This window comes from Nilaparvata lugens, chromosome 3, assembly GCF_014356525.2.
Source record: "Nilaparvata lugens isolate BPH chromosome 3, ASM1435652v1, whole genome shotgun sequence".
In the NCBI taxonomy this organism is placed as follows: domain Eukaryota; kingdom Metazoa; phylum Arthropoda; class Insecta; order Hemiptera; family Delphacidae; genus Nilaparvata; species Nilaparvata lugens.
Window position 1 is genome coordinate 94,973,930 of NC_052506.1, and position 26,819 is coordinate 95,000,748.

At 35.9% G+C, this 26,819-nt stretch overlaps 1 protein-coding gene across 1 annotated transcript in view; it reads left to right on the plus strand.

Moving 5' to 3' along the window:
* LOC111054842 overlaps positions 1-26,819 on the plus strand; it is a 153,027-nt gene that overhangs the window by 108,800 nt on the left and 17,408 nt on the right. The window contains exons 3-5 of the mRNA XM_039425137.1: positions 17,033-17,147; positions 20,500-20,657; positions 26,061-26,209. Coding sequence (XP_039281071.1) covers positions 17,033-17,147; positions 20,500-20,657; positions 26,061-26,209 — 422 coding nt within the window. The remainder of the gene's footprint in view (positions 1-17,032; positions 17,148-20,499; positions 20,658-26,060; positions 26,210-26,819) is intronic.

Genomic DNA, 26,819 nt, shown 5'->3' on the forward strand with positions numbered 1-26,819 from the left:
AGAGCACGGTGTGGGAAATGATATGTTGGGACTAAAAATCAGAATTATTGTGGCAGGAACGTTTAGCTTCCAAATTATTATTTGAGAATTCAAATTTTAAATATTATAAAATGAGTCAAAGGAACTATTTTCTATATATTATACAAAATAGGTATGAAAAATATAAAGCTGGAACGAGAAGATCACGATTCATAAAATAATATAATTTTTCAATGAGCTAATTGCAATATCAATTTATCAATTTCAGGATAATATTTTCCTATATTGAACATGATTTTCTCAAACTCAGATTGATGCTTCGTCATATTATTGCTCAAATTTCTGAACTCACATTTATTGGAATAACTGTGGATTTTAATTCCAGGATTATTTTATCCTGTCTCGCAATCTACCTCTCAAGTTTTCTAAAATATTGAGTTTGAAAATTCTCTTGATGGATGGATATTATGAATCTTGATTGGTTGATCCGTGAACGTTTCTAGTGAATTTTCATCGTAATCGTTTCAGCATTCTTATCAAGTACTTTTTGGAGTGTTAAAAAGTGAGTTTCCTTCTTGAAAAGTGATTTCAACCTTCTCAGAGAAGGTTGAGTTCTTTGCGAATTCTACTTATGGATTCTACCTTCTTAGATAGGGTTAATACTTTTTCAGGAAGGGAGAAATTGAATGAAATTTCCGAGTACCATCTATGAATGATTTATTCAAGATTATAGCGTAATTTTTGTTTGAAGTTCTTCCTATTCTTCATCATCATTACTCGAAATTATTATCACTCTTATTATTGAAATTCTCTCATGAACATCAATATAATCATCAACATCATCATCATCATCATCATTATTATTATTATCATTATTATCAGAACTATTCAAGACTCTCAATATCATGATGACACAGCTACATTATCATAAAATTCAAAAAGTAGTTGCATGAAGAAGAGTGTGAGGAATTATTATGCACCCATCTTCTTTGAAAGATTTCCAGATCCAACACTTTTGAACTATTTCCAATAAGACGACCTGACGCGTGTTGTCAGAGTGATGTCCCTAATATCATGAGAACATGATCGTTCAACGGAATAAGTAGCTTTTAACGGCTCTACACAGATTACTTTGTTGAGCAAGTTGCGCCTTCATACTAGAAAGACGCAACCCGCCCAACAAGCTTAGAAGACGCGCCGAAAATAACGCTCTTCAACATTTTGCTTGTTATGGGAGACACATGGCTACACACTCACACACAAACACAAACTTCAAAGATAAAGAGTCCCTTCATTATTCAGTATTTATGGAAGCTACTTTAAAGTTTAATGGGAAAAGTCCCAGATATGAAAGATCGAGACAGCCAACATCATAAGAATTTGTTCCAGTGTGCTTTTTATCGCTTCTCCACCCCTTCTCTTCGACATATCTTTCTCCCTCTCTCTTCCACTACCTCTCAAATCTCCCTTTTCTCTTATTTCTCCTCTTTGTCTATTGGATCCCTAGAAAGACTGAGGAGTATGTTTCATACTCTTATGCACTAGATTAACCCGATAGCAGTTTGCATCTCTGTGAAGCAGCATCTTGCAAAAGATGGAATCATGGTGGGGAAATCTTTCTTTCCTCTTTACAAGCGTTTTCCGTTCAAATTTTTGAAGAAGATAATGAGATCTTATAAAGCACGGTATCAAGACAAAGAGCTTTGCAATTGTGTCTGTTATCTACGTAAGTGAGAGTCGTGTATGAAAAAAATCTGGTGTGGCGCACTCACACAACTTTCCTTGCCGTTATGAAAATTGATCAACTGACGCTAGTGTTCCCGCACATATCAAATCTACTATTCTAAGATCTGAGACAGCTGGTGACAGGACAATAGCGCTCCATACACACGGAGTCTGCTATCTCTTCATAGTGAATGATTTAATAGAATCAACAGTTGCCAACAGTTTGCTTTGCAATTAAATAATCTTATTTTCTCGCATTTCGAGCTTATTTTCAATTTTAGGTGAAAATGTTACTGAACATAAATTGTAGAGATATTCATGCTGAATCTTTTCCACTAAATTTTTTTTGTTTCAATTGTATCTGAAGCCTGATAATTGAGAATCTAAAATCAAACATTGCATAGATGGGGCGGTGCTCCTGAAATTTTTACAGATATGTGACTTGTGACAGTCAATAGAGCTTATCAATGACTTTTTTAGGTATGAATTTGATCAAAATCGTTGGAGCCGAACACACACACACACACACACACACACACACACACACACACACACACACACACACACACACACACACGAACATACCAATACCAAAAACCATTTTCAGGGGACCTTGAAACGTATAGAAATTTAGAAATTGGGGTACCTTAATTTTTTTCGGAAAGCAATACTTTCCTTACTGGTAATAGGGCATGGAAAGTAAAAATGTACGAAGAACATAATTATGTTTCTCAATTCTTGAATTCGAAATTTGTGGATATATGGCTTTGAATATTTCTCTTCCGACATGGTTCCTGACAAATCTTTGATTCTGATTGGTTCCACTTGAAATAGTGAGATAGTTATGACTAGGATTCGAAATGAATTGCAATACTGAAATATATTCTAAATCATCAAAACATTGGAATACACAGTAATAATATCATACACAGCTAGGTCGGAAACGCATTTCCAACAGTTGCACGTATTCTGTGAGGTAGAGAATTAGAGAAGTAGGTATATTCCTGCGAGGATCAGACAGGATGTATGTTACTTTTATGGGGAGGAGCATCAGTGTTACCCGGTGGGGTTTGGGGGGTTTGATTGGGATAGAGGAGGGTCTTGAGGAGAGGTTTTGCTGGTTTATGGCGAACTGCAGGTTTCGATTCAGAATTCATAAGAAGGTCCATGCTATCAATCATACCCAAGTCGGTTTTGTAGGGGGTATTTTTGGGCTCCTGGGTTCCTGAGAGGCCCCCAAAGACCCAGACCATATTCAAGTTTACCAGGGTGCAGCAATCATAAAGGAAACTGAGTCTCCTTCATTTGTGTATACTGTTGATGATATACACCATATCTTTTTCATAAATTTTCGATCGTTGATTATATTGAGCGGTTGATTATTTAATTCAACGCTTTAACAGAATAAAAATGTGAATAATACTCCTAAACGTGAAAAGCTATTCGACTTCAGTATGTTTGTCAGTCTTGAAGTATAACTTGGATTATGATGCTTTTGTAGAAGATACTCCGAACTTCAATTCGAACCACACCTTAGGACTTGACGAAATAGGGGATAGGAAAATATAACTATGAAAAATAATCAAAGTATCAAGGTACCTCATACATCCACAATAATATTCAGTTATCACTCGATTAATTTGATCGTCTGATTCTATACCCATTGACACTCAAATTATCGACAGCCTTGTACGAATTGAGGATATATCAATCTACTAAGTAGATTCACTGCGTGAAAAAACTGCAAAATGATTTAACTCATTCTATAAATACCCCATGGGAGATAAACCCTCAATCTGTAGGCCTTTAATCCTACTATATTAGGCGAGCAATCTGGTTATTTTTATAACTGGTTATTTATACTCAACGAATCTGGAAAACGGCTCTAACGATTTTCACGAAATTTGGAACATACTAGGTTTATGATATAAAAATTCTATTCTATTTATTTATTTATTTATCTGAGTATTACAATAGTGCGATAATATCCCTCTAGCTGTAAGCTATTTGAGGGATATATAAAATAATCCTTTACATACAATAAAAAACAATTGCACTAGGTCTCATCCTTGGGAAAACTCGCTGAATGACATTTAAAGGAAAATTCATCCTTGGCTGAAAAAGCTGTGACTTTTGTCGTCTGTGGATAGTAAAACGTGAGCGAGTGATTCTGTTGAAAATCAAAATATCGCATCCCCAAAATTCATAAGCTGACTATAGCCAGCTGTAAAATATAAAAACGATCATTTGAGAAAATTGTATTCTGTCATGGCTTACTCTATCTATAGTAGGCTTAGGTTCTGTTTTTCAATAAATAAAAATAACGAGCGAAGCTCGGTGCCCCGATATTAAAAATAACGAGCGAAGATCGGTGCCCCGATAATATATCTAATTCTGCAACATATGCATGAAAAACAACAGCTTTGTACACACATGACGCCCAAAACAGTTGAAATGCGAATCTTTGAATGAATTATCGCTTGAAATCGCTTACACAGAGGTGTAAACAGAGGTGGTGCAATAGAAATTGCATTTCCAATTCGAATACTCCGCAAAGATTAGGGGAGGAGAGGCTTCTTAGTGAGAGGCTGCCATCAATTAGGAGGTTATGAGGCATTCATGTTCTGTAACAGTAATCCGCGGATGCTGACTGAGAGCCGGCGCTGATTTTACATATTCAGGCTCATTCAGAAATCAATGAAACGCCGGATGTTCCATTCAGCAGACGCTGAGAGCGGTCCCATGTATTCATTAAGTTCAACAGCAGCTTCAAACGAAATCGACTCATCTCCGCCGTCTCACTCCCACTCTCTCTACCCTCATTCTCTCTCTCTCAATCGGCGATGATCAGCGTTCAGGCCTTGAATTGAATCCGGCGATCATATCGAGGCGCTCACTCTGATCTCTGCAATCAAACGAACAATTACGAAACCAGTGATTGCTCCAGCCGATGCAATCTCACCTGAAATTTCAACACACCGATGAAAAGGAAAGTTGTGAAGTTTCGCCAACAAGCTATTTTCATCCCAATTATAACTTTGCCAATTTAGTCGCAACCAGGTTCATTGAGAATGTCCCATCCACGTGGTGTTGTATGATATGTTGTTCAGCCATTTTTGATTAATATTGCTCTCAAAGTTGTCCGCTACACTTTGAGCAGTCGATTTATCTATTCACTTGCTAGAGATGGAAACTGATGGCTCTAAAGCTGTGACATCAATGCTGCATTTGAATTGATATTAGTAGCATATAATTTCAAATACTTCGATTCAGTGATTGAGAAAAGAGAGAAAACAGCATTGGAATGGTGTATTGCAAGCAAAAGCGTTTACAGTGAGAATCAAAGTCAGTGTGAATAATATAAATGCATGGTCACCACTTTTAATATTGGATGCTACAGATCATATAAATGGAAGTTATATTATGGATGTTATATCATAGAGAAAGGATAGTGTGAGCAACTACTTGTACCAATTGTCTCTGGTTATATTTAGATGAAATTGATTTATTGAGTCAAACTTGAATGCATCATAATAATTTGATGCGATAATATTGCATTAAACTAGAATGAAATTATGAAACAATACATACAACTTTCTTCAATGTCCTACGAAAGCTGTAACTACAGTTTTGTATGTGGAGTTGGAAATGAGAAGTGTTCCATCGAATAAAAAAATATATAGATAAATATATTCATTCAACTTGAAGAACGTAAAACATTGGAAGTTTGATCTGAATCAATCAATTTCTTAATCTAGTAATTATTTCTTTATTTCCATGAGAAACCCACATTAGTGACTTGAATAATTTCTTTTCTAGGTTCTTTATCATTATTTGTGGATCGTCAATTTCAGGTGCTTGCAAAAATAATAAATCATAGATTATGAAGAGGCTTCAAAAATCAATTTTTAATCGTGTTACAGTTGGGAATCTATTGTGGAATTATTTTAACGTTTCATCCTTTTTCGGACTATGTGTTATCTGAATTTGGGAGAGGAATAGCACAAGGTGACCTTATTTTTCCTCTCCCTATCATTTTGATAATATACTTATTGTTTGGATAAATAAAGAATCAGAGACTATAGAAACACAATTTCTGAAACAAGTTGCAGTTGAAAATCTATTGTGAGATTGTTATAACTCCGGTTCAGACTACTAGAACACAATTCTGGCACGATCTGCCAGTACAGCAGCTACGGAAGTGGTTTGGCCACAAATGACAAAATAGGAGATTGTTCCAGAACTCTCAATCCCATTTTCTAGACTTTTCCAGAAAAGTCTTACTTCTTTCTTTGCAGCAGATCCTCCACACACTCCGTGAGAAATTGCTGAAGCGTTGTCCGACTGCCATCAATTAAACTCGACGAAAACGAAAGAGAAGAAAGAGAGGGATGGAGAGACATGGAAGGGAGTGAGATAAAGGAGATCAGCCAGGGGAATTGTGTGCCAAATACATGTCCACTGTATACCACCACATGGCATCGAACCACCCAAGTCTGGACACGTAAACTGCAAAGTATTGGACCGTGATGGTTTTCAGGGGGTTTGGTGATTCGTGGTGTAGGAGGGGGGTTTGAACCCCTACGTGCCTTACAGGAGAAGCGAGCCCACAACAGCTAAGCTGAACTTCTTTGAGGCGTTCATCTTTGGGAAAGTGTGCCTCCCGTTTCTTGATCATGCCTTCAAAATACTCTTAAAGGAAGAAAAAGTAAAAAAGTATGAGATTATGAGAAAGAAGAATGAAAATGAAATGATGAAGAAAAAGAAGACGAGGAAGAAGAAGAAAAAATAATAAGATGATGATGAAGAAGAAGATTAAGGAGGAGAAGAAAAATGATAAATGATAAAACACCATGTTTTGGTGTTTACATGAGTATAATTGTGGATTTAAGTGAAATTTTCAATATTTTTTGCGATTGTGAAGGAAGATTTTTGTTAGGATTTGTATTTTAAAATTAATTAATCTAATAAATTCATAATTGTGGTAGATACATTTTTTTCTAGGAATTGAGTTATCATTTTTACATAACTTCTAGACTGTGTTTTCCAAATTAAGGTTAAGAGCAGTTTTGGGCGAACCTGTTGTTTTTACCTGGATTGTATTTGTATATGAATAAGTCAATAAATAAAAAGGATGAGAAGAGTATGAGGGGGAAGGAGAAAAAGAAATTGGAGGTGGTGACAGAGGAGGGTGAGGGAGTGATTGAGGGTGAGTGGGGATGGGGAGGTGAAAGAGGCTATAGGAAGGCATGGGCTGAAGTACATCGATTGAAAAGAAGGAACAGGATATGGAAGGGAAACAAAGGAAAAAGATGAACAAGAAGATAACAGAGATGAAATAGCTCAAGCGATAGGTTTTTAGTGTGGATATATGTGTGATGGAGACGTAATAAGAGGGGGAAGAAAATGAGAAGATGAAGATCAGACCAAGAAAAAGGAACATATTTCTATAGAACTTATTTGAGAAGAATGAGAAATTCTATCCTGTTGCAATCATTAGGTTTTCTTGTCCAATTTAGAAAGGTGTTTCCAGTTATAAGTTAATTGGAAGAGAAGCATGAAGATGTACTGTTGGATACAAAAAGATTCCTCTGATTGATCAGACTGTCGGCTGCTTCAATCTTCGACGAATCATTCGAAGTTGATTCTTGACGTTCGAGAAGTGAAAAATCCATCATGGAAACATTAATTTCTTCCAATGAGGTACAAAACTGGTTAACTGGTTGTGATGGATTTTGCCGATTTTATTTTTGCTGTTTTCGATGATACAAGAAAACTCAAGTTGGAAATTAATTCATTCATTAGTACATGCTCATGCCATTTAAAATTATCGTTTAAATGATAATGCTAAGCTTCATGAGTCCGGCCCAAAAGCTATTCACAAACAAACAAATTCACTGACACATCATGCAGTCATCAAGTCATTGAAAACAAGCGTCTAAACATTCAATATGCATGTGGTTCACGCTTGTGAGCGCGAATAAAATTGAAAATTCAAAGCCACTTCATTTATCTCACAGCATCATTCAACTTGTAAACGAGAAGTTTCACTCGTTAGCTGAGTGTAGTTCATCCACTGCTTGTTGCAAATATAACTCAACACAATCTTCTCTCATTCATTCTCATCATAATCTGTGAGAACATTTCAGGCGCACACACACGCACAGGATCGCGCGCCACACTCGTAATTTGTAGCAGCTGTTGATAGAACCCTTGGAAACCCCAGAACCCCCTTTCCATCACCCAAAACCCCTCTGAACCCCCCAAAAATACCTCAACCACCTCCCAACCCGAGTTTAGCGGTTACGGGTGGAGCACGGCCCTCATTCGCTAATTGGAATTAAATTATGGAGCTGGAATGTTTCGTCGAGAATTTGTCATCAATATTAACAGCGCCTGATGTTTTCGTACAGTATACATACACATTGTTGATAACGCGTGAATAGAATGCAACAATTTTGATAACGTGTGAAACAATGTGTCGGGTTTTTTTCAATCGTTCAATTACTGAGAATATGCGAGTTGTCGAGAGCATATCGATTAGCGAGTCTGGTAGAATGGAATATTTCGCTCTGTAATTGAATCATACATTTCTGGTCTGTTTGAATTGATTGTTTTTTGTAAAAGTTAGAATCTTGAAAGCATTGAATTGAGGACTGGAATTTTTTTTTTCCTACAGTTACCATGGAAAGTGACCATTCCTGCACTGATTACAGAACGCAAAGAATCACTTTTCCGCTCTAGTGCGGGAAAAATTTTTCTGCACTCCAGATTTGCAACATGGCAACGCAAAATACTTAGTAGGTTATATGGAGCAACAGTGCAGCAAAATGAAAATGAAGTTGGTAACAGTGACTGGGCTGCTATAGTGAGCAGAGGTGCAACCAAGCACAACGCGCTAATTTTTAGTATTATATATTATAACCAAGGACAACGAGGACTTTAGGATTTTGGGATTAAGGTTTTTATCAATAATAAAATTACACAGAAAAACATTTGATGCATTTCAGGCAATTTTACCCATAATTACCCACTTTTCATATTCAATGGTAACTGTAGGAAAAACTTAATGTGAAATACGTGCGCAAAGTTCCTCTGCTGCACTCAAGAAACCATTCTTTCGTAATAGTAAACGTTTCTTTCGGTGCAGCAAACTGACACTTTGCGCACTAGTTGCACAAATAACTATTTTGTTCGAGAAGACGGTGAGAACAAAGAATGTGATGAAAGTATAGTTAGTTAAAGTAGTGAAAGGTTAACTGATCATCAAAATACTGTGGATAGATATCGCATGCCTTGATGGTTCAGGTCTGGGGTGAGAGTATTCAGGTCACACCTAACGGGGAGTCAACAACTGTTGTAAGCAGCCAGGACCAACTTACTATCATTTATCTAAATTTCACTTATTACTCCTATTAGTTCAATTTGAGAACGAGATAACCATTTCTCTGCTAAACTAAGGATACCAATCCATTTGATATTCTGTTATAAGAATTTTTGTATTGTATTCAATTGGTGATGAAACAGTTCATTCTATTCCAAAATTTATAATTGAAAAGTAGGAGTTCTTAGATAAAATAATTCAATGAATACTTAGATAATGATGCTCTCCTTAAGGAGTTTTGAGGCTTTTTTCAAGAAGAAAGAAGTTATAGGATCAAAACTTTTTACAAGTTATTGATCAGTTTCATAGTATATAGTATATAAGTGTTCATAGTTCCAATAATATATGAAACTATTCTTGGTTGTTGGACCATTCTCTTTTTCTTAATTCATCAATATTGTTACACTATATCAATCCTCAGTGGGTTGAGTTGAAGAGGGGAAGTCATCTTCGCTCACAACACTTGTGATGTTTAAAGTGTAAAATAAAGGCATTTATCTATCTATCCAACTGGTAGACTAAAACTCGAGAAACTAGCAGTGAAATCAGACCGCTAGATAAATCGAGCTATATGATTGGTATTTGAGTTTTCATTTAGCATTGGTCTCTATCATGATGAAGAAGCTGCCTATTGATACAGGACACGACCCCTGTGAGAAATACTTTCAAATTATCAATCCGATTCTGCAGAAGTGGTTTATTTGGACAGAGTTGAACATTTTTCAAATCTTCATGGAACATAATTGAATTAATTTCAAGTTAATTAATAAATACTGACAAATAAGAACAAACGAAAGCAATATTGAAACACGAAGTTAATAGGGAAGCAGAACAAAAATGAAACTGATAGAAGTTTATTGACGTTATAGCTGTTTGCTAATAATTATTGAGTTGACTAATAATAAAGGTCAACATTGAATGATGATTGCAGTGTTTGGTCTAGTCAGCTCAGTCACCGATCCAACTCTGCTTGAATTTCAATCAACATATTGATTGGCTTATAGTGAGTGAGTTGAGGTCAATTCAATACACAAATATTGACACTGTATTATGTGCACGCTCTGGCAGTTAATTATTACGGCTTTGACGTGAGAATCAGAAAGTCAGTTCAGGTGGATGAGGATGAATAGATAAATGAAGTTTATGAAATTTATCTATTATACACAATAAGCATTTTATTATGTAAATTTATAAACTATTTACATGATAATTACAAATTTCATTGTCATCATCTTCAATCCTCGCAATTCAGTAGCTGAAACTATTCAGGATTGATTGAGTATTTTTTTTTCAGAGATCTTTTCTCAATGAAAATGAGGATACGGGATCTGAATAATACTGTTGTGAGATCCTGGAAGCTGGACAGGAAAGTTTCCCTAGAGAAATAACAAGTGAAAGTGATCTAGTAATACAATTATTATCATTTGTCATTCATGGAATATATAATTTTATTCAATGAATAATAAAACTTCATGAATGGAGCAAATAAGAAGGTTGAAAGTGTATGGAAACAATGGAATACATTGCTCCAGTTTTCTCATGTTTGAGATTTTTTTATGCTTATATCCATCCACATTTCCATGTTTATAGTATGGGAAAGTATTTCTACTAGTGTCTCAGACACAATTTTCAACTTAATTAAATAAGTTTTACTATCGGTAAATATGGTAGTTTATTTTATTCTTCAAATATAGCTCGAAATATACAATTTTAAAGATGGAAATTAAAATTCAAGTAGCTATTTGTGGAGCTTACAAGTCTTAAATATTAATCTCTGGTTTTGAAGTATTGTTGAGTTCAATTCACATTTAGTAATCTGAAGATCACATTTAGTAATCTAAAGATCACATTTAGTAATCTAAAGATCACATTTAGTAATCTAAAGATCACATTTAGTAATCTAAAGATCACATTTAGTAATCTAAAGATCACATTTAGTAATCTAAAGATTATACTAAAGATTTAGATTCACATTTAGTAATCTGAGATCGATCTCAGTCAGGTAAAGGTTGTTTGCCCAACAAACAGCTACTAGAGTCATTCTGATTGGTTCTTGTAATATTGGTTGTCAGGCAACCAGAGCTTACTTGACTAAGATCGACCTCAATAGTTCCATAAGAAAGGGCCCAAGACTCTCTACCAATACATATTCATGGACCAATATGAACATGAACTTTGTAATTTGATATGTATGGTTCCATCTGGCCGATTATTTCGTTTTCAAGAACGTTCATGAGCACAGCGCACAGACTTTCCACCGATACATATTTATAGACCAGTATGAACATGAACCAATATGTATGGCCGTATGAATGGCATATATACGGTATATTGGAGCTTGTAAGGCTTGTGTATAGGCATATAGTTGCAGATTTAAGGCTGAATATAAGGCGGGCTTGTCGACACGATCTATTCAACAGGATGAAGGTGGCTTATGTGTGCTCAGATGAATAATGAAAGCAAAGATGATGTGCATGTGAGTCTGAGACAGAATATATCGACCAGTGAAAAGACTCTGTACAGTGAAAGGCTTACATAGTGGATATATATATACTGTAGTATGTAAGGCAGGTATTGTATGTAGTTAACCTCTGTTTAGTGCGTTTCCTGGCTGTGTGGTTTTAGATGCAACACAGGTGGCGAGAGGGGGGAGGCATTCCAAGCAGGGGTGCATTCCACCCCCCACTAACCATTGTTGGTCCGCTCGGCTGGATCGCTCCATTATTTACATGCTGTAGCCATGACGATAATATCTGCCTGCTAACTGTGAAATAATTATCGCCTCAACCTCCTCCTGCACTCCTCCTCATTCCTACTTTCCACCTCCTCATCTACATCTTCCTTCTCCTCGTTCTGCTACTGCTCCTCCTCGTCTTTCGTGACCTCTTCCTAGACCACCGCCTCGACATCCTCCTCCTTCTCTTCATCCTCGTCCTCCACTATCTCCTCCACCTCTTCTTCCAAATCGTTCTCTTTCCCCCCTCCTCTTCCTCGCCCTCCACCTCTTCCTAACACTCCTTCTTTCTCCTCCACCTCTTCCTAACACTCCTTCTTTCTCCTCCACCCCCTCCTCTTCCTCGCCCACCACCTCTTCCTCACCCTCACCGTCCTCCTAACTCTCCTCCTCTTCCTCATCCTCCTCCTCCTTCACCTCCTCCTCATCATACTCAGCCACTTCATCCTTCCCACCTTTTCCCAATTTCAGGAGAGGTAGTTCAACTACTGCTGTACTCTGTTGAAAATGATGCAGTTATCAGTTTAGTTCATTCATACTGGCAAGTGAAACGTGTTCATTTCCAGTTGGAATTTCAGTTGATCATTTCAGTTTTAGTAGTAATGGAAATGTGTCATGAATATAAATTGCATACTGATTACTCAGTTGACATGAAAATGGACGCACTTAAAAATGGTGATGTCTCTGTTTGCTATTTTAGTTATTGCCTTGCTTCGGTTCATGATTATTTCAGGTAATTATCATTTTTATACGAGAATTCATCTCTTTCAAAAGTAACATTGCAATGTAGGTCCACCCATCTCTCATCATAACCCACGTACAAGCCCCAAGATCATGTGGGCTTCATCCTCAGCAAACAAAATTACTCAAACATGAAGAATAGTGTAACAGAGCTTGGAAAACTTGTACCAACCTCAGCATTCAAGGAACGAATTTTGAAAGAATATTCTAGAAGAATCACATTATTCTTCCAATGAATACATTACAATACATTTGGGTTATTGAGATAAAGGTGAAAGGTGGAAGAAGAGTGTTGCTCCTTTGTAAACAAACATCGAGGAGATATAAATATGAGATTCAAATGAGGAGATGATCCATAACATGATAACTCTATTCTGACAACATGATTTTTTTTTTTTGGATGAGGATGTTCGGGCTGGGAATGTAGAAGGAAATATCAGTCTTTCATGTCTTACTACAGATATGTATCTTAGTTATATTGACATTTTATTCACGATATTTTCTTATAAAAGATTTGTAACTATTGTTTGTGAATCGAAATACTTCCATTTCTTTGTTGAAGTACAGATAATGTAATAAATATTGGATAAAATAATCATGTTTGATCACTCAATTCATAATATTTATTTAGATGGGAGTGATATTTAATTGTTCATTTAATAATACACAAAACAGAATTCATTAGAATGAAGGACCAACAGGCCCAGCCCAAAACTGGTTCAACCCCGAGTTTCGATTCATACACTAGTCCAAAAAGTAGGTTATAATTCTTCACTTTTAAAATTGAGCTCAATTTTCAAAAAGGTTTGCGGAAACACTTAAAAACAAGAATATCGGCGACCTACGTTTTCTTTCGTCATAGATATTTGTTTTCTTCCTCATGTGCCTCTATCCACTATTTTTCGAAGTGAAACAAGATATTCTAATCATATATTCGAATATTGCGAATTATACATTTTCCGAGTTCCAAACATGTCTTATCCTAAAATATTCATAAATTCTAGAGCACCGTCTCGATCTGATAGAAACAAGCTACAGGAAACTAGGAAACTATGGAATGTATACAAAGTTGTTAGCGAAGTCAAGTCAAGTTATTTGCATTTGGAAAACTTTCGAATGGTGGAAGGGGGAACATGATTCAGCTACTACATAAATATTTCAATCTATGGATCAAATCCTTGGAACCACCAATTAATCATTTTATTATTTCTTGTGAATTCACGCTAAAAGATAAAATTAATTCAGTTTCACATGCTCAAACATTATAAAGATTTAACACAGGAGATGGAAAAATCCCAGAACTCACCTAAAAGGCACAAACTGGCTTCAAAATTATTGCATCAACTACATTTTCTTCACACAATCACTCATCAATAAATATCATCGACGTGCCTCATTCAGTAGTCATCGTGTCTTCATATACAGATATTACACATTTACACAAAGCCACATTCCTCAACAATACAAGTAAACTTGCATATTTGAAAATTGACCCAGGAGATCGAAGAATCCTAAAACTTGCCATTATTTGTATGGCACAAACTTCTCTTCAAAATTACTGCATCAACTACATTTTCTTCACACAATCACTCATCAATAAATATCATCGTAGTACATCATCAGTAGTCAACGTGAATTCATACACAGATATTACACATTCACACAAACTCACATTCCTCAACAATACAAATAAACTTGCATATTTGAATAGTGCTGGAACGTAGTGAACAACATTTGAAAACTTGGAGCGCCTCCACTACTTGACAAATGAATAACTGAGTCTTGCTGGTAGGTGAAGAGGCACCACTTGTATGTATGTGTAGATGTATGAGTGAATTTGTGATGTGTTGGTGTGTTTGTGTGAGTGTTTGCCTAGTTCTGTTCTGAGGCAGAGGAATACTACTTGTGTGTACATGAATGTGTATATGTGAACTTGTAATGTGTATGTGTGTTTGTGTGAGTGTTCGGGTAGCTCTGTTCTCACAACTGCAGCAATTCGGAGACCATAGAGAGCGTCGCGACGCTGAAAAGACGTCCCAACAAGCACTACTCCTGCATTGCAGAATACGAGTGAGCATCCTCAGTCTCTATTCAGGCTCAGAGAATTTGCACCGTTACGCCAGCCCGAGCGCATGAAGCAAAATGTCTGAAGCAAACCGTTGGAATGCTATTCAAGGCGGCAAATGTTCTGCTCTAATGCTGCCATGTTACAATGGTATGCAGCTGCTGCTAACAATGAGCCGTTCTTTGATTTCAGGTGGGACCGTGCTGCTGTATTATGAACAGTTTTCCCGATTTTCCAGGCTGAATAACCTGAAAAGTAGTAGTAGTAGAGCCTACCTGAGGCTTTGAGGCGCCAAATATACGAGCAAAAGTACTGATGAGCTTTGTATAGCTGTGTATGTTGAGTAGCTTCTAATAAAGTGAGATACCAAGCATATTTTATCATTTGTACAATGATCCACGTAGATAGCCCAGGAATATTACAATGGTGGAATGAGTGGGAGAACAAGAGTAAAAGAGAAAAATATATCAGGATGAAGTGAAAGAGAAGAGGTAGTGGAAGAAGGAGAAGAAAAATAACAAGAAGAAGAAGAAGAAGAAGAAGAAGAAGAAGAAGAAGAAGATGATGATGATGATGATGATGATGATGATGATGATGATGATGATGATGATGATGATGATGATGATGATGATGATGATGATGATGATGATGATGATGAAGAAAATGCATCTGATAAATCAACCAAGAATATTTCTCCACTAAATATAGTCAGAAAAGAGCGAATACACAATATATAGTGAGATTCTCTTCGAACTGTCCACATTGGTTGAATGGAAAGTATTCTCATTTTAGTGATCTGGAATGCTGTCAAATGAAAGTTATTGTTACTGAAGTAACTGTCTTCATGTATTAAAAATTGGTTGAAGCAACAGAGTAAAGCACCGTTGGCATACCTTGCTCTCACTCCTATGGCAGCATTCTATGTATATAAAATATCAATGTTTCTATTCGAACATTGCAGACGGTTTGAAGTGAATCTCTCTTCTACCTTATAATAACCAAACCACTTTAACCCTCCACTGACACTGTCACATCTAATTGAATTTTTAATTGCGTTTTTAATTGGAAAACAGTGTAGTAATATTGAGAAAGCTTTCGGGGAATCCGATTTGCCAGCAGCTCAGTGACACCTTCAAGGGCCGGAAAGGCAAAGGTTGGTCAGTTTGCGGTTGCAAAGGGACGCCCTATGGAATTTATAGGGCATCGAACCGTATTGCCGCAGCCCTTACAGATTCGCACTAATCCCGTAGCGGATTAGCCAACGGAGGCCAACGGGAGGCCAACGGGAGGCCAAGGCCACTGAATTGACTCTGTTTATCCTTTTAGAGCAAGACCGTTCACTTTGAACTGACACCATTGGTTGGATGGGGAGTGTTGGTGCTGTTCATTACGAATGCTGTCAGTTCAAAGTGAATATCGCAGGGGAATTTCGGCCGGTGCTAGTGTTTATCGAGTAATATGTGAACGCAACGTGTAACCGAACGTAAGTTGACAGCTGGATCGCGTCATGCTACCGGGCAGGGAATTAGCCCTATTACGCTCTCTCTCCCTCTTGCCACATTCTCTCATCATTTTCTTCGTCAACATAGCTCCATTTCAAATAGTTCACTCTCTCATTCTCTTTCACACTTACTGTCTCTCACTCACTTTTTCTCTCACGATCTCTCACTCTCCATCACACCATCTCTATTACTCACTTTCAGTAAGATTCAAGGCTACAAAGTCGAAGAAAGTGATAGGAAGGCATTATTGCAACTTTTCCTCTTCCTCAGCCTTCTATATTAGATAGCTATGATTCAAGCAAATCCCAGATTACAGCATCCAATTGGATTGATAGGATAGTTTGCTCTTCAATTTAAAAAATAATTAATCTATAAAGCTATGGATTTGTCTTGGTAACAAGTTGAAACAACATGGCCGACAACGCCAATCGAGCTTTATGATTGGCCCAGACGTGAACTGAGCGTGTAGCTTTCATATTGGCTAACAAAAGCACTCTGATTATGACTGTATTTGAACCATTCTTGATTGGAGCTTTTCCCCTCAAGCGTTGCGTTAATACTTCAATGACTCTATTTGAACTTGATAAGGCTTTACTTCAATTTTAACAATTTTTCGTCTTATTTGTTCCAGTTTTCTATTGATTGGTATGACTTTTAGATGGCGTGATAGAATTCAATTCCATTTGATTCAATGATTTGATACTCGCTTTTATTTATTTTTGACTTTCTAGTTGTTGATGAAACATACAATTATTAATGTTCATACAATCCAATATCAAGCTGTCCATGTATTTGTCATTCCTATTTTGTGCTATTTTATCGATCAACCAGTCTCTGGCCACGTTTGTGCACTCAATTAAGCTTTGCTCTATTTGAAAACGGTTGTTTTGTGTTTGTTTCAGTTGACTGGAGCACACAGTATGACGCGGCAAGAGCTTACTTGAAAGAGCTGGACGTGACCAGCAACGTTTGGATAGGATTGAAGAGAGCCAATGCTGAAAGCGACTTTACTTGGACGTAAGTTGACATTGTTTCAGAATGGCGGCGCTGCTGTAATGAAATCTGTCACTTGCGACATGTTGAGTGGTCTGCTCGAGTGTAAAATGTAAAATTCCATCACATAAGCTTTTATGGTTGGAGACCCTTGGAAACAAGGGTTGCTTTCAATTTAGAATTTTGACATGACTTTGCGATGGAGATTAGGTTTGGAAATGGCGTTACCAAATTTTTTAGGTTGTTCAATTACGATTGAGTCTTTGACAGGAATGATAATAGGTTTTTACCATTACTGATTGAAAAAGAGGCTGTGTGTGCAGTCAGTCGTTCCGAGTTCCATTTTCTTGGAAACTGAAATTAATTATTGAATTAGTACGACTGAGAGACGCTATAAGTATTACATTGATATGAACCAACAAGGTACCACATGATAGTTATCTAAAGATAACATAACAATTATTTTTGAAATTAAAACGGTAAATGCTCAACGTTTAGCACTCTCTTTACGTTACAGGAAATCAACTCAAATTCAAATCCCAAATTCATTTGCTAAAAGTTCCAATACAAATAGACAGAATGCAACAATTCACAATCTATATAAATATAAAAGCGAAATGGCACTCAATCACTGACTGACTGACTGACTCACTCACTCGCAGAACTAAAAATCTACCGGACCAAAAACGTTCAAATTTGGTAGGTATGTTCAGCAATGTTCAATGTATGTTCAATTTCAGTTGGCCCTTTAGAGGCGCACTAAGAACGGGTTTGGAAAAATTTCCAAAGTTACGCCCAAAATCTGCGTTTTTACAGCGTTTTTTAGCGTTTTCTCAGCTTTATCGAGAACAAATGAACAGAAAACGCCAAAGATACGCCCAAAATCAGCTGTTTTTTGCGTTTTCTCAGTTCTTTCATCAAGTAATAGACAGAAAATGTTCAAATTTGGTACAGAGGTTTAGCTAGGGTCTAAAAATTTTGTGATGAGGTGACTTTAATCTTTAATAATCTTTCATCAAAGATACGCCCAAAATCAGCGTTTTTCTCAGCTTTTCTGCGTTTTCTCAGTACTTTGAAAAAATGCAGGCGAGCGAAGCGAGCCCGCTGATACCATTTTTGGACGAACCAGTCGGGGGTCCAGGGGGCGGAGCCTCCTGGCTAGACGGATATGGCGAGCGAAACGAGCCTGACGGCTAGTATATTAATATACAAGTAATAAATTATTTTAATGTTTTTTTAAAAAAAGTAATATTCAAATTGAATTGATTGCATATAATATTATATTCACATTTTTCGCAAATGTCAAAAATTATTTTTACAAATTGTGTTGCTCGACTAGCATAAGTATATATTTTTGCCCTAGTCGCTATTCAACCAAGCTAACTAAGTTTCAACCCAAGAATTACTACTGAGGGATGCATATATGTTTTGACGGAGATCCAATTACTTAATGTGTAGCTATTATTATTTGTCAGAAACTGACTATTGTAGTCGGACAGTTTGTTGACAGAAGACAGGTATAGAGCCTTCCGGTCGTTTTGCGAGTGAATTGACAGGCAGTCTGTCACAAAAATACCGAATGATAGCTGTCTAAACTAGTTAGAAAAATGATGGAAAAAGGTAGCACGCTTTATTTCAGTCTGTATTCCTTTTATCAGTTTTTCCCTGAAATTATGATGAATTGTCAGGCCCCGAAGATAGATGTGGAAAATTGTATTGACATTTGTGATTGTGTTACGTTCATCTATGGTATTATCAAATCGATCCATCAGTATTCGGTTCATTCAGTCATTTATTCATTCAAATATACGTACGTTTCAAATAGAGTTCATCAAGATCGGATTTATTTCAGCCCCGTTGAATTACCATCCTGATACTACTGTTTGATTGGAACTACATAGTATTTTTCATGAATGTAGATAAAAAATCGAATTTGATGTAAAAATAAGACTGCAATTCAACCCGATGTTTCATTGGAAGTTCGAAATTCATTCTTACTGGATCTGATGAACTAATCAACAATTGAACCTAGCTACTATGTTATCAAAAGGATTAGCTTGATTCCTATTCATAACACTTATTCAATTAATAACAAAATTCTATCAATTTTATCACTTCGATTAAATTTGAGAGGCATCAAACTTTTAAAAATAAAATAGGTACATGAACATTTTCAAATCACAGAAGATGTTTCTAGACTTGTGCTTAAAAGTCTGTTACAACAGGCTTTAGCCCTGCAACAATTCAATTCTATCAATTCTATTTTACTTCACCCCACTGCTATAAAATAACTAATAGCTCATTCACTATTCATTAGAGAATAAACTCACATTGGAATAACTGTACTCCACTAGATTCTATAGGTGCTGTACTCAGATTTATATTGATGAAGCATCGGTGATTAAAATCACCACAAGGCCCATTTTCGCATCAATTAAACTTGGGTTGAAACAGTTTTTGAGGAGCCTAGTGTCTTATTGCTGTTGCAAACCGTACATAAGTTTCATCAATTTTCTCTATTCATTTCCTATTATTGACAACATAAATCTCAATAATAACAAATCATAGGAAGATGCGACATCCTACATACCTAAAACTGCTCTCAATTCCAAATTCAAAGATATCAATAGCCAAATATAAGAGACTTTATGTGTTCATAGATTACATCATTTTTTCCCACTAATACTTGTACTAGTACTGTAATCTGCTTATACTGTACTATAGGCCGACCATACTTTACTGTACTCTGTACAATTTATTACTACAAACTTTTACTTTCACTAATACTTTCTTGTACTTTTCACTAATATGAATCTTCACTAGCCTACTATATTCAGGTACCCAGTATGTAGCTATAGGAAATGATCAATATTACTCTCACTTCGTAGTGACTGATTCTCTCACAATGTTATTTCTTATTTTGTTAATTGTAAAGGAACTACAAAGAGCTGAAAAGTGTCGGCTACTGGGCAGAAGCTTTTGCTACAAGCTAGTTCCTGTATGCTATAAATTATATTGGACCATATCAAAATTGAACGTTACTAGTACGCGATTTTCATTTTCCCATTTTCCTACTACAAAGAGCTGGAAAGTGGAGACTACAAGCAATGACTTTTCCCACAACCTAGTTTCTAAATGTTATAACTCATATTTGACCATACTAATATTGAACGTTACTAAAATAGTGCCTGATTTTCACTTTTCCCATTTTCCAACTTATAAAGAGACTATAAAGGGCTGAAAATTGGCGACTACAAACAATGAGCTCTCCCATTATAACCTAGTTTCTATATGCTATAATTTATATTGAATCATACTAATATTGAAAGTTACTAGTGTCCGACTTTCTTTTTTCACAATTTTCCAATTTGTTCAGGGACTACAAAGGGCTGGAAAGTGGCGGTTACTGGGCGGAAGCTCTTCCGACGACCGACACGGCTGTGTGTGCAGCTCTGGACCCAGCTGCCGACTTCCGGTGGCATCCGCTTAATTGTGGCGGACCGGAAGTTGCATCCTTCATATGCCAGCTAGAAGGTAAAAAGCACAGAATTAGCTTGTATTTTGATAAATTCTGTTTGAATAAAGTATTTCAATTTGGAATAATATTATAATTAGGTTGGGAATCAGAATAGGATATGTATCGAACCTTGTCAGCAAAAAAGCAACATAAGCCTCTCATGTGGGCTTCTTCAAGCAAAACAAAAAACAGACCTAGTTGAAAACATATATTTTTCCTGTATATTATAAGAATATTCCGAGTGCTTCTTCCTTATGTGATATTTCAAACAATCATAAGCATCAATCCACAGTACATGGAGAAATACATGCATAATGTAAGGGAGATGAAGATTGTAGAGTGAGAGAGGGGGTACAATTTACCCGACAACATTCAAGTCAGACATATTGACACGAAATGGTGATTGGTTACGAAGCATGGGCAGCAAAAGTCATAGTTGTGTATATCTAATTACAGATGGAAATTACTGCTATGTTGCAATTATTCAAATGTTAATGAATTTATAATTATTATTAAATGAAAATCCAAATTAAATTCTATAATATTCACCCCGAAGACTTCTGCTACTGCAAATATTGACAACAGGGTAAACAGCTAGATGGAAATTCGATGAGCGCTACAATTCAAAAATTAATTATTTTTGTCAGCCAGGAAAAAAATTATTTGTCATTCCCGGGCTGACAAATAATTTTTGAATAGTAGCGCTCATCGGATTTCCATCTAGCTGTTTACCCTGTTGTCAATATTTACAGTAGCAGAAGTCTTCGCGGTGAATTACAGCATTTAATTTGGATTTTCGTTTAATAATAATTATATCTAATTAATAGAAACAATATAAAACTTGTAGTTTCTAAACGGGTAGTTTTGTAGTTTCAATAAAAGGATGCTACATTGTTTTTATTAATTTGAATGAAGGAGCCAATATAAGTGAAGTGATTTTGTGTATTTCTATTTAACAAATTGGTTACTTCAAAAAAAAATTTGCCGATTTCTATCAATTATAGGCAAAATGCTGTTCAACAAATGAAAGGAGCAGTTTCTATGGTAAGGTGTAATCTTATAGTATCAATTAATAGCATTCATCGATTTCATTCATGAAGTGTTTTCTGAGGACTGCCACAGAGAAGAATAGAAGAAATCCTTTCAACTTTGTGTTAGTGTGGAAGATTTATCAATTTGAAAATTAGATTCAATATCGTTATAAAAGGTTTTAATCAAGTGTTTTATTCATTATTTGAATCAGTAAGTTAAAGGAAAGTTTAATCTCGTAAAGGAAAGTGAAATCGATGAGAAATCTGTTTGAGATGTTGAGACAAAAGTGGATCTTCAAGTTATTGCTGACAATGTAGAAACGAACAAAACGCGCACGCACACACACCCGCGCAAGAGCGTGTGGTAGTCGAATGGAAAATTTATACTAACAATAGAGACAGCTGAAAGCTTGTTTCGGATGGAATACTTACCGGGTGGAAAGCACTCAAGCTGGAGGGATTCAGTCATCTTTCACCATTGAGCTGTGAGCCCTGACATAACAGGTGATGTGAACCCACTCGAGGAGCGACGGAGCTCCATAGCATTGAATGGCAATCGATACAGCTCGTACACGCGAAACGACTGAATATTTTTGTGGAGCAAGGAAAATTTACAAGGTGTCTTCCAGAAAAGGGGATCCTACGATGAGGGAAACAGGAAAATTACTTTCAGAAAAAGAACTCTAGAAAATAACTGACACAATCGAATTAAATCAAGTTTTATTCAATGACATCACTTACGTAACAAATTCCGTTACACAAATGATATAAGAGATCATTGAATACAATACTGTTTGCTTATTAATTTCTTGTAGTAAATTGTAGTGAAATACATTCAGAACTTTACTAGAAATGCTTATGATATAAACTCAAATAGAAATACTCATATTTCTGGATACTGTGATAATAGACATTCACTTCAAACTATCAACAACAGTTGAATAGCAATCATTGATTTTATTCTTGAAGAGTGTTTCCTGAGGAATGTCACAGAGAAGCTTTTAACTTTGTAAGAGAGTCGAAAATAAAATCTCAAGTAAATCTCAAACTGTCAGCATTGTTGTTAATTATCAACTGCTAACAATTTTAGGTGAATCTCACTATAGCAATACTGAGATTTCCATCTCATAAGAGTATAGAATGTTTATTAATAAGAATGTTTTGGACTCGATTACTTGGTTCCTCTATTGTAAATTTTGTTTTCGCCCCACTTGGATGTAATGAGCTGGTTTTCGTGCGTCATATGGAGGCCGAAAGTGATTGTTTTCTGACCAGGCCGGTAAAATTTTTACGGCCCTAGGGCTGTAAAATAACCTTGAAGTCAGCTGATTCTGATTTGATGTGAACGTGTTTACAAAATAGTTTATGAAACGGAATCAGTTTAAGCTTCTAGAATTGAATAAAGTATTTGGCAATAAGATACTATCATTCTATTTGGATAAATGAAATACAAATAAGATATTATAAACCATTCAAATTCAATTTTCAGAGTATAATAGAATCTAACCTCAAACCTCCTAGTAAAGCGTTTATCACGGAACGTGGTGGATAAACGGAATCATTTTATGCTTCTAGAATTCAATAAAGTATTCTGTAATAATATACTATCATTTTATTTAAATGAATAAAATACAGATAAGATATATATTATCAACTATTCAAATAATTCGATTTTCAGAGAAGGATAGAACTTCTAACCTAAACTTCCATTGACATTCAGATCACATCAGATTGGCCAAATTTCAAGTGTGCTAAAACAGCTGATCAAAAACTTTTTCAAGTGTGATAAACCAGCTGATCAAAAACTTTTAATTATTTTTGTTTATCATTCAATAATTAAAACATTCATAATAATATCATCTTATTGTCATTTGGAAGAATAAAAAGTATAAACTCAACCGCTTACATAATTGAACATAATCTTTTAGGTTATTTAGACAAATCAGAATAAAAAATAAAAATACTTGGACAATTTCTTGATATTCAGATTTCCTCAGATTTGCTAGAGCTATGACCTTCCACTTTTGCTTTCGGAAGTGCTTATAATAGACAATGAGAATAATTATTATTCTCATATATATATTGTTTATTTTTGTGTGTGGCGAAAAATAACGTTCTCACCATGGGCAAAAATGTTTTTCCGGCTCTCAATCTTTTCTAGTCCTCGGCCTACGGCCTCGGACTTGAAAACCGATTTCGAGCCAGAAAAGTCTCATTTTCGGCCCTAGGTGCGAAATATACTATTGAATTCTACAGATATTAGATGAGGAAGACTTTATATTATTGTGAAAGGCACTGATTCAAAGTCAAAATCACTAGTTTCTGTTACCACAATAGTTTACTTTTTACACTAGTTTTGGCTACTACATCATAATGTGAACGAGTTTAATATAATTAATCTCTAGTTTCGGTTAACATCCGAACTAAAATCTTAGGGCCGGTTTCCGAGCTCGGGATTTAGCTAGGTCCTAGACTTTAAACAGCTGGAGTCAGAAAATTGGTTTCCCAAAACGGAGCGTAGTCGCAGTCATTGTCATAGTCACGTTTGAATTAAATTTCTAAAAACTAGAAAATTGAACACAAAATAGAATAAAGAGAAAATAGTGTAAAGTTTCAGCTATTTTGATTTATTTAGGAATGTCTAATTTCGTCAAGGAAAAACGTTTCCAATTATAGAAATGAGAAAATAAAAACTAAAAATACTGTTATAAAAGCTGCGACTACGCCCCGTTTTGGAAAGCCAATTTTCTGACTCCAGCTGTTTAAAGTCTAGGACTTAGCTAAATCCCGAGCTCGGAAACCGGCCCTTAGATGTTTTAATAAGTAAGTAGTTTTGACAATTTGTAGTCGTTTCCATATAATATGAATAGCAACACAGAAAGTTATCATTAGATTGATAAATAATCTATAATACAGACGTACATAAGTTTAGCATTACCTTTTTTGTTAGGGCTACTCTTAATTATCGAAGAAATGGTTCTTGGATTTTTAATTTCTTGATAAGTTTGGCTTAAAATATAATATACATACCACACTATCACCTTCACTACTAAACAGACAGAAGAGGATCATTGTACAATAGGCTACTTTTAAAGAATTAAGATAGAGATTCGAGAATAAGCATGAGATAATCTAGATTTCTGTAAACCTAATAGAATAACACCTGAGTTATTTTGGAAAGTAGCCTACTACTGGAAATAGTTCACAACATGCATTTGCCAAAACAATCTCACAAATTACCACCTGGAGAGCTCCAAAATTCATTGTAATAGAAATTCAGAAGAGGAGCTCATTTGCGAGAGGAAGTGCCACTACATCAGATGCGGTCGTTTCTTTCAGGAAGAACATCACTTTTCACTGGAGAAGAAGGAAGGGAAAAAGAAAAGTAGAAGAACAAAGTCTTCTGCTTTGCTGAATAATTGATGTCATCTCCCAAGGGGCGAAAATGTGATAGCAATTTTTTTCCTATTCACTCCAATGAGTTACAGAAAAGCGAGTAGCTAGCTACTACACTTCAATGTTTTATGAGTTTTATTTTTTATCAATTTCAAAATACAATCAGAAAGAATCAAACGAGTACGTTTAGTTTTTTTTTAAATTACAATTATTTACAATCAATATTGTACTAACTATTGAGAATATAAATATTACTTTCAAAATCGTATAATATTACATTTGATAATCAATTTTGAATCAAGAACTGAAAAAAATTAGTAAATTGGGGAAAATTCTCCATCAAGACAAATCTCATTCCCTATGAGCGCGATTTCGATTACTGTCAAACAACGTTATAAGTTTCCCGGACATTTCCAAATATAAGCTGCGTAACAGCTGATCTGCAAGACCACACAAATTAATGCCCGCCTGCGTTGACAGTGTTGGCATCAATAATGAGACCACAATAAATTATTAGCCTATTGGGCATTTTTTCTAGCGCCAACTTAATCAGTAGAGCTTCCTGCTCTGCCGACTCTGAAAACGCCTGAAAAAACGCCAAACATGGTCTCACCTTAAAACTTTCAAATTTCTTGGACTATACAATCAAAAATATCTGGCGAATTATGTTTGTTGTGAATAAATATAAAGTAAAAAATGTTGAAGCAAGAGAAACGCACTCTGAGCTCAATTATTATGCCTCTTGTGAAACAATGAGGTAATTTTCTCAATTATGACTATTGTCAAACAATGTGGTACTTTGTCATATTTTTAATTGATATAATATTATGTTGTATTCAAATTTCGTCCTGTTATAATGCTGCTTGTTTTGGATGGTCTTGTGATGTTACTCTTTGCTGTTATTGGAACAGTAATATTATACTTTGAGTTATAATTTTAGCTCACTGGATACAATGTTATACATTGATTGATAATATTGTTTGTTGTTTGCAGTTCCGGTGTGGGCTCGCCAAGAGGACGGCTGCATGTTGACGTCTCTGCCATCGCTGACGGTGACCTACCTGCCTGAGCAGGGAGCTGTCGAACTCATCTCAGACTGTGGTCTCGAGGGAACCAGACGCATCGCCTGCAAGGGACAAGCTGTGAGTCACACTTGAACTCAATTCAACTTCACTTAAACTGAACACACTCAAATACCACACTTGGGGCCGAAAAGTGTGGAAAGTGGGGCTACACTTGGGGCCGGAAAGTGTGGAAAGTGGGGCCACACTTGGGGCCGGAAAGTGTGGAAAGTGGTGCCACACTTGGAAAGTACTATGAGTACTTTCCCTCAAATATTACAAATTATTTGAAGGGCGATAAACAGATTAGATAGTGGTTCAAACAAACATTGATCTGCTCTGGTTGTAACTTGTTAAAGCTGAATAACGATGATTTGAACTGGATTCCTATATCAGTATCAGAGAACGTGTTCGATGCAGTGAAAATATTATTCCTATAAGTAATAATGGAACTAAACCTATTCAGGCCGGTCAAAAAAGTATAATTATTCCCATTAGAACTCAAGGAAGTAATATTTTTACGGTGCCAACACGTTCAGTGATACTGATATGTAGGGATCTAACCTCAAACTTGGAATGTGACAAATTATAATAAAAATGAATTCATAGCTTTATGTAATCCCAAATTGGCGTTGAACTCAGATTATGCATAATATGTTCTCATACTATGAATATGTAACACTAGTTCCAA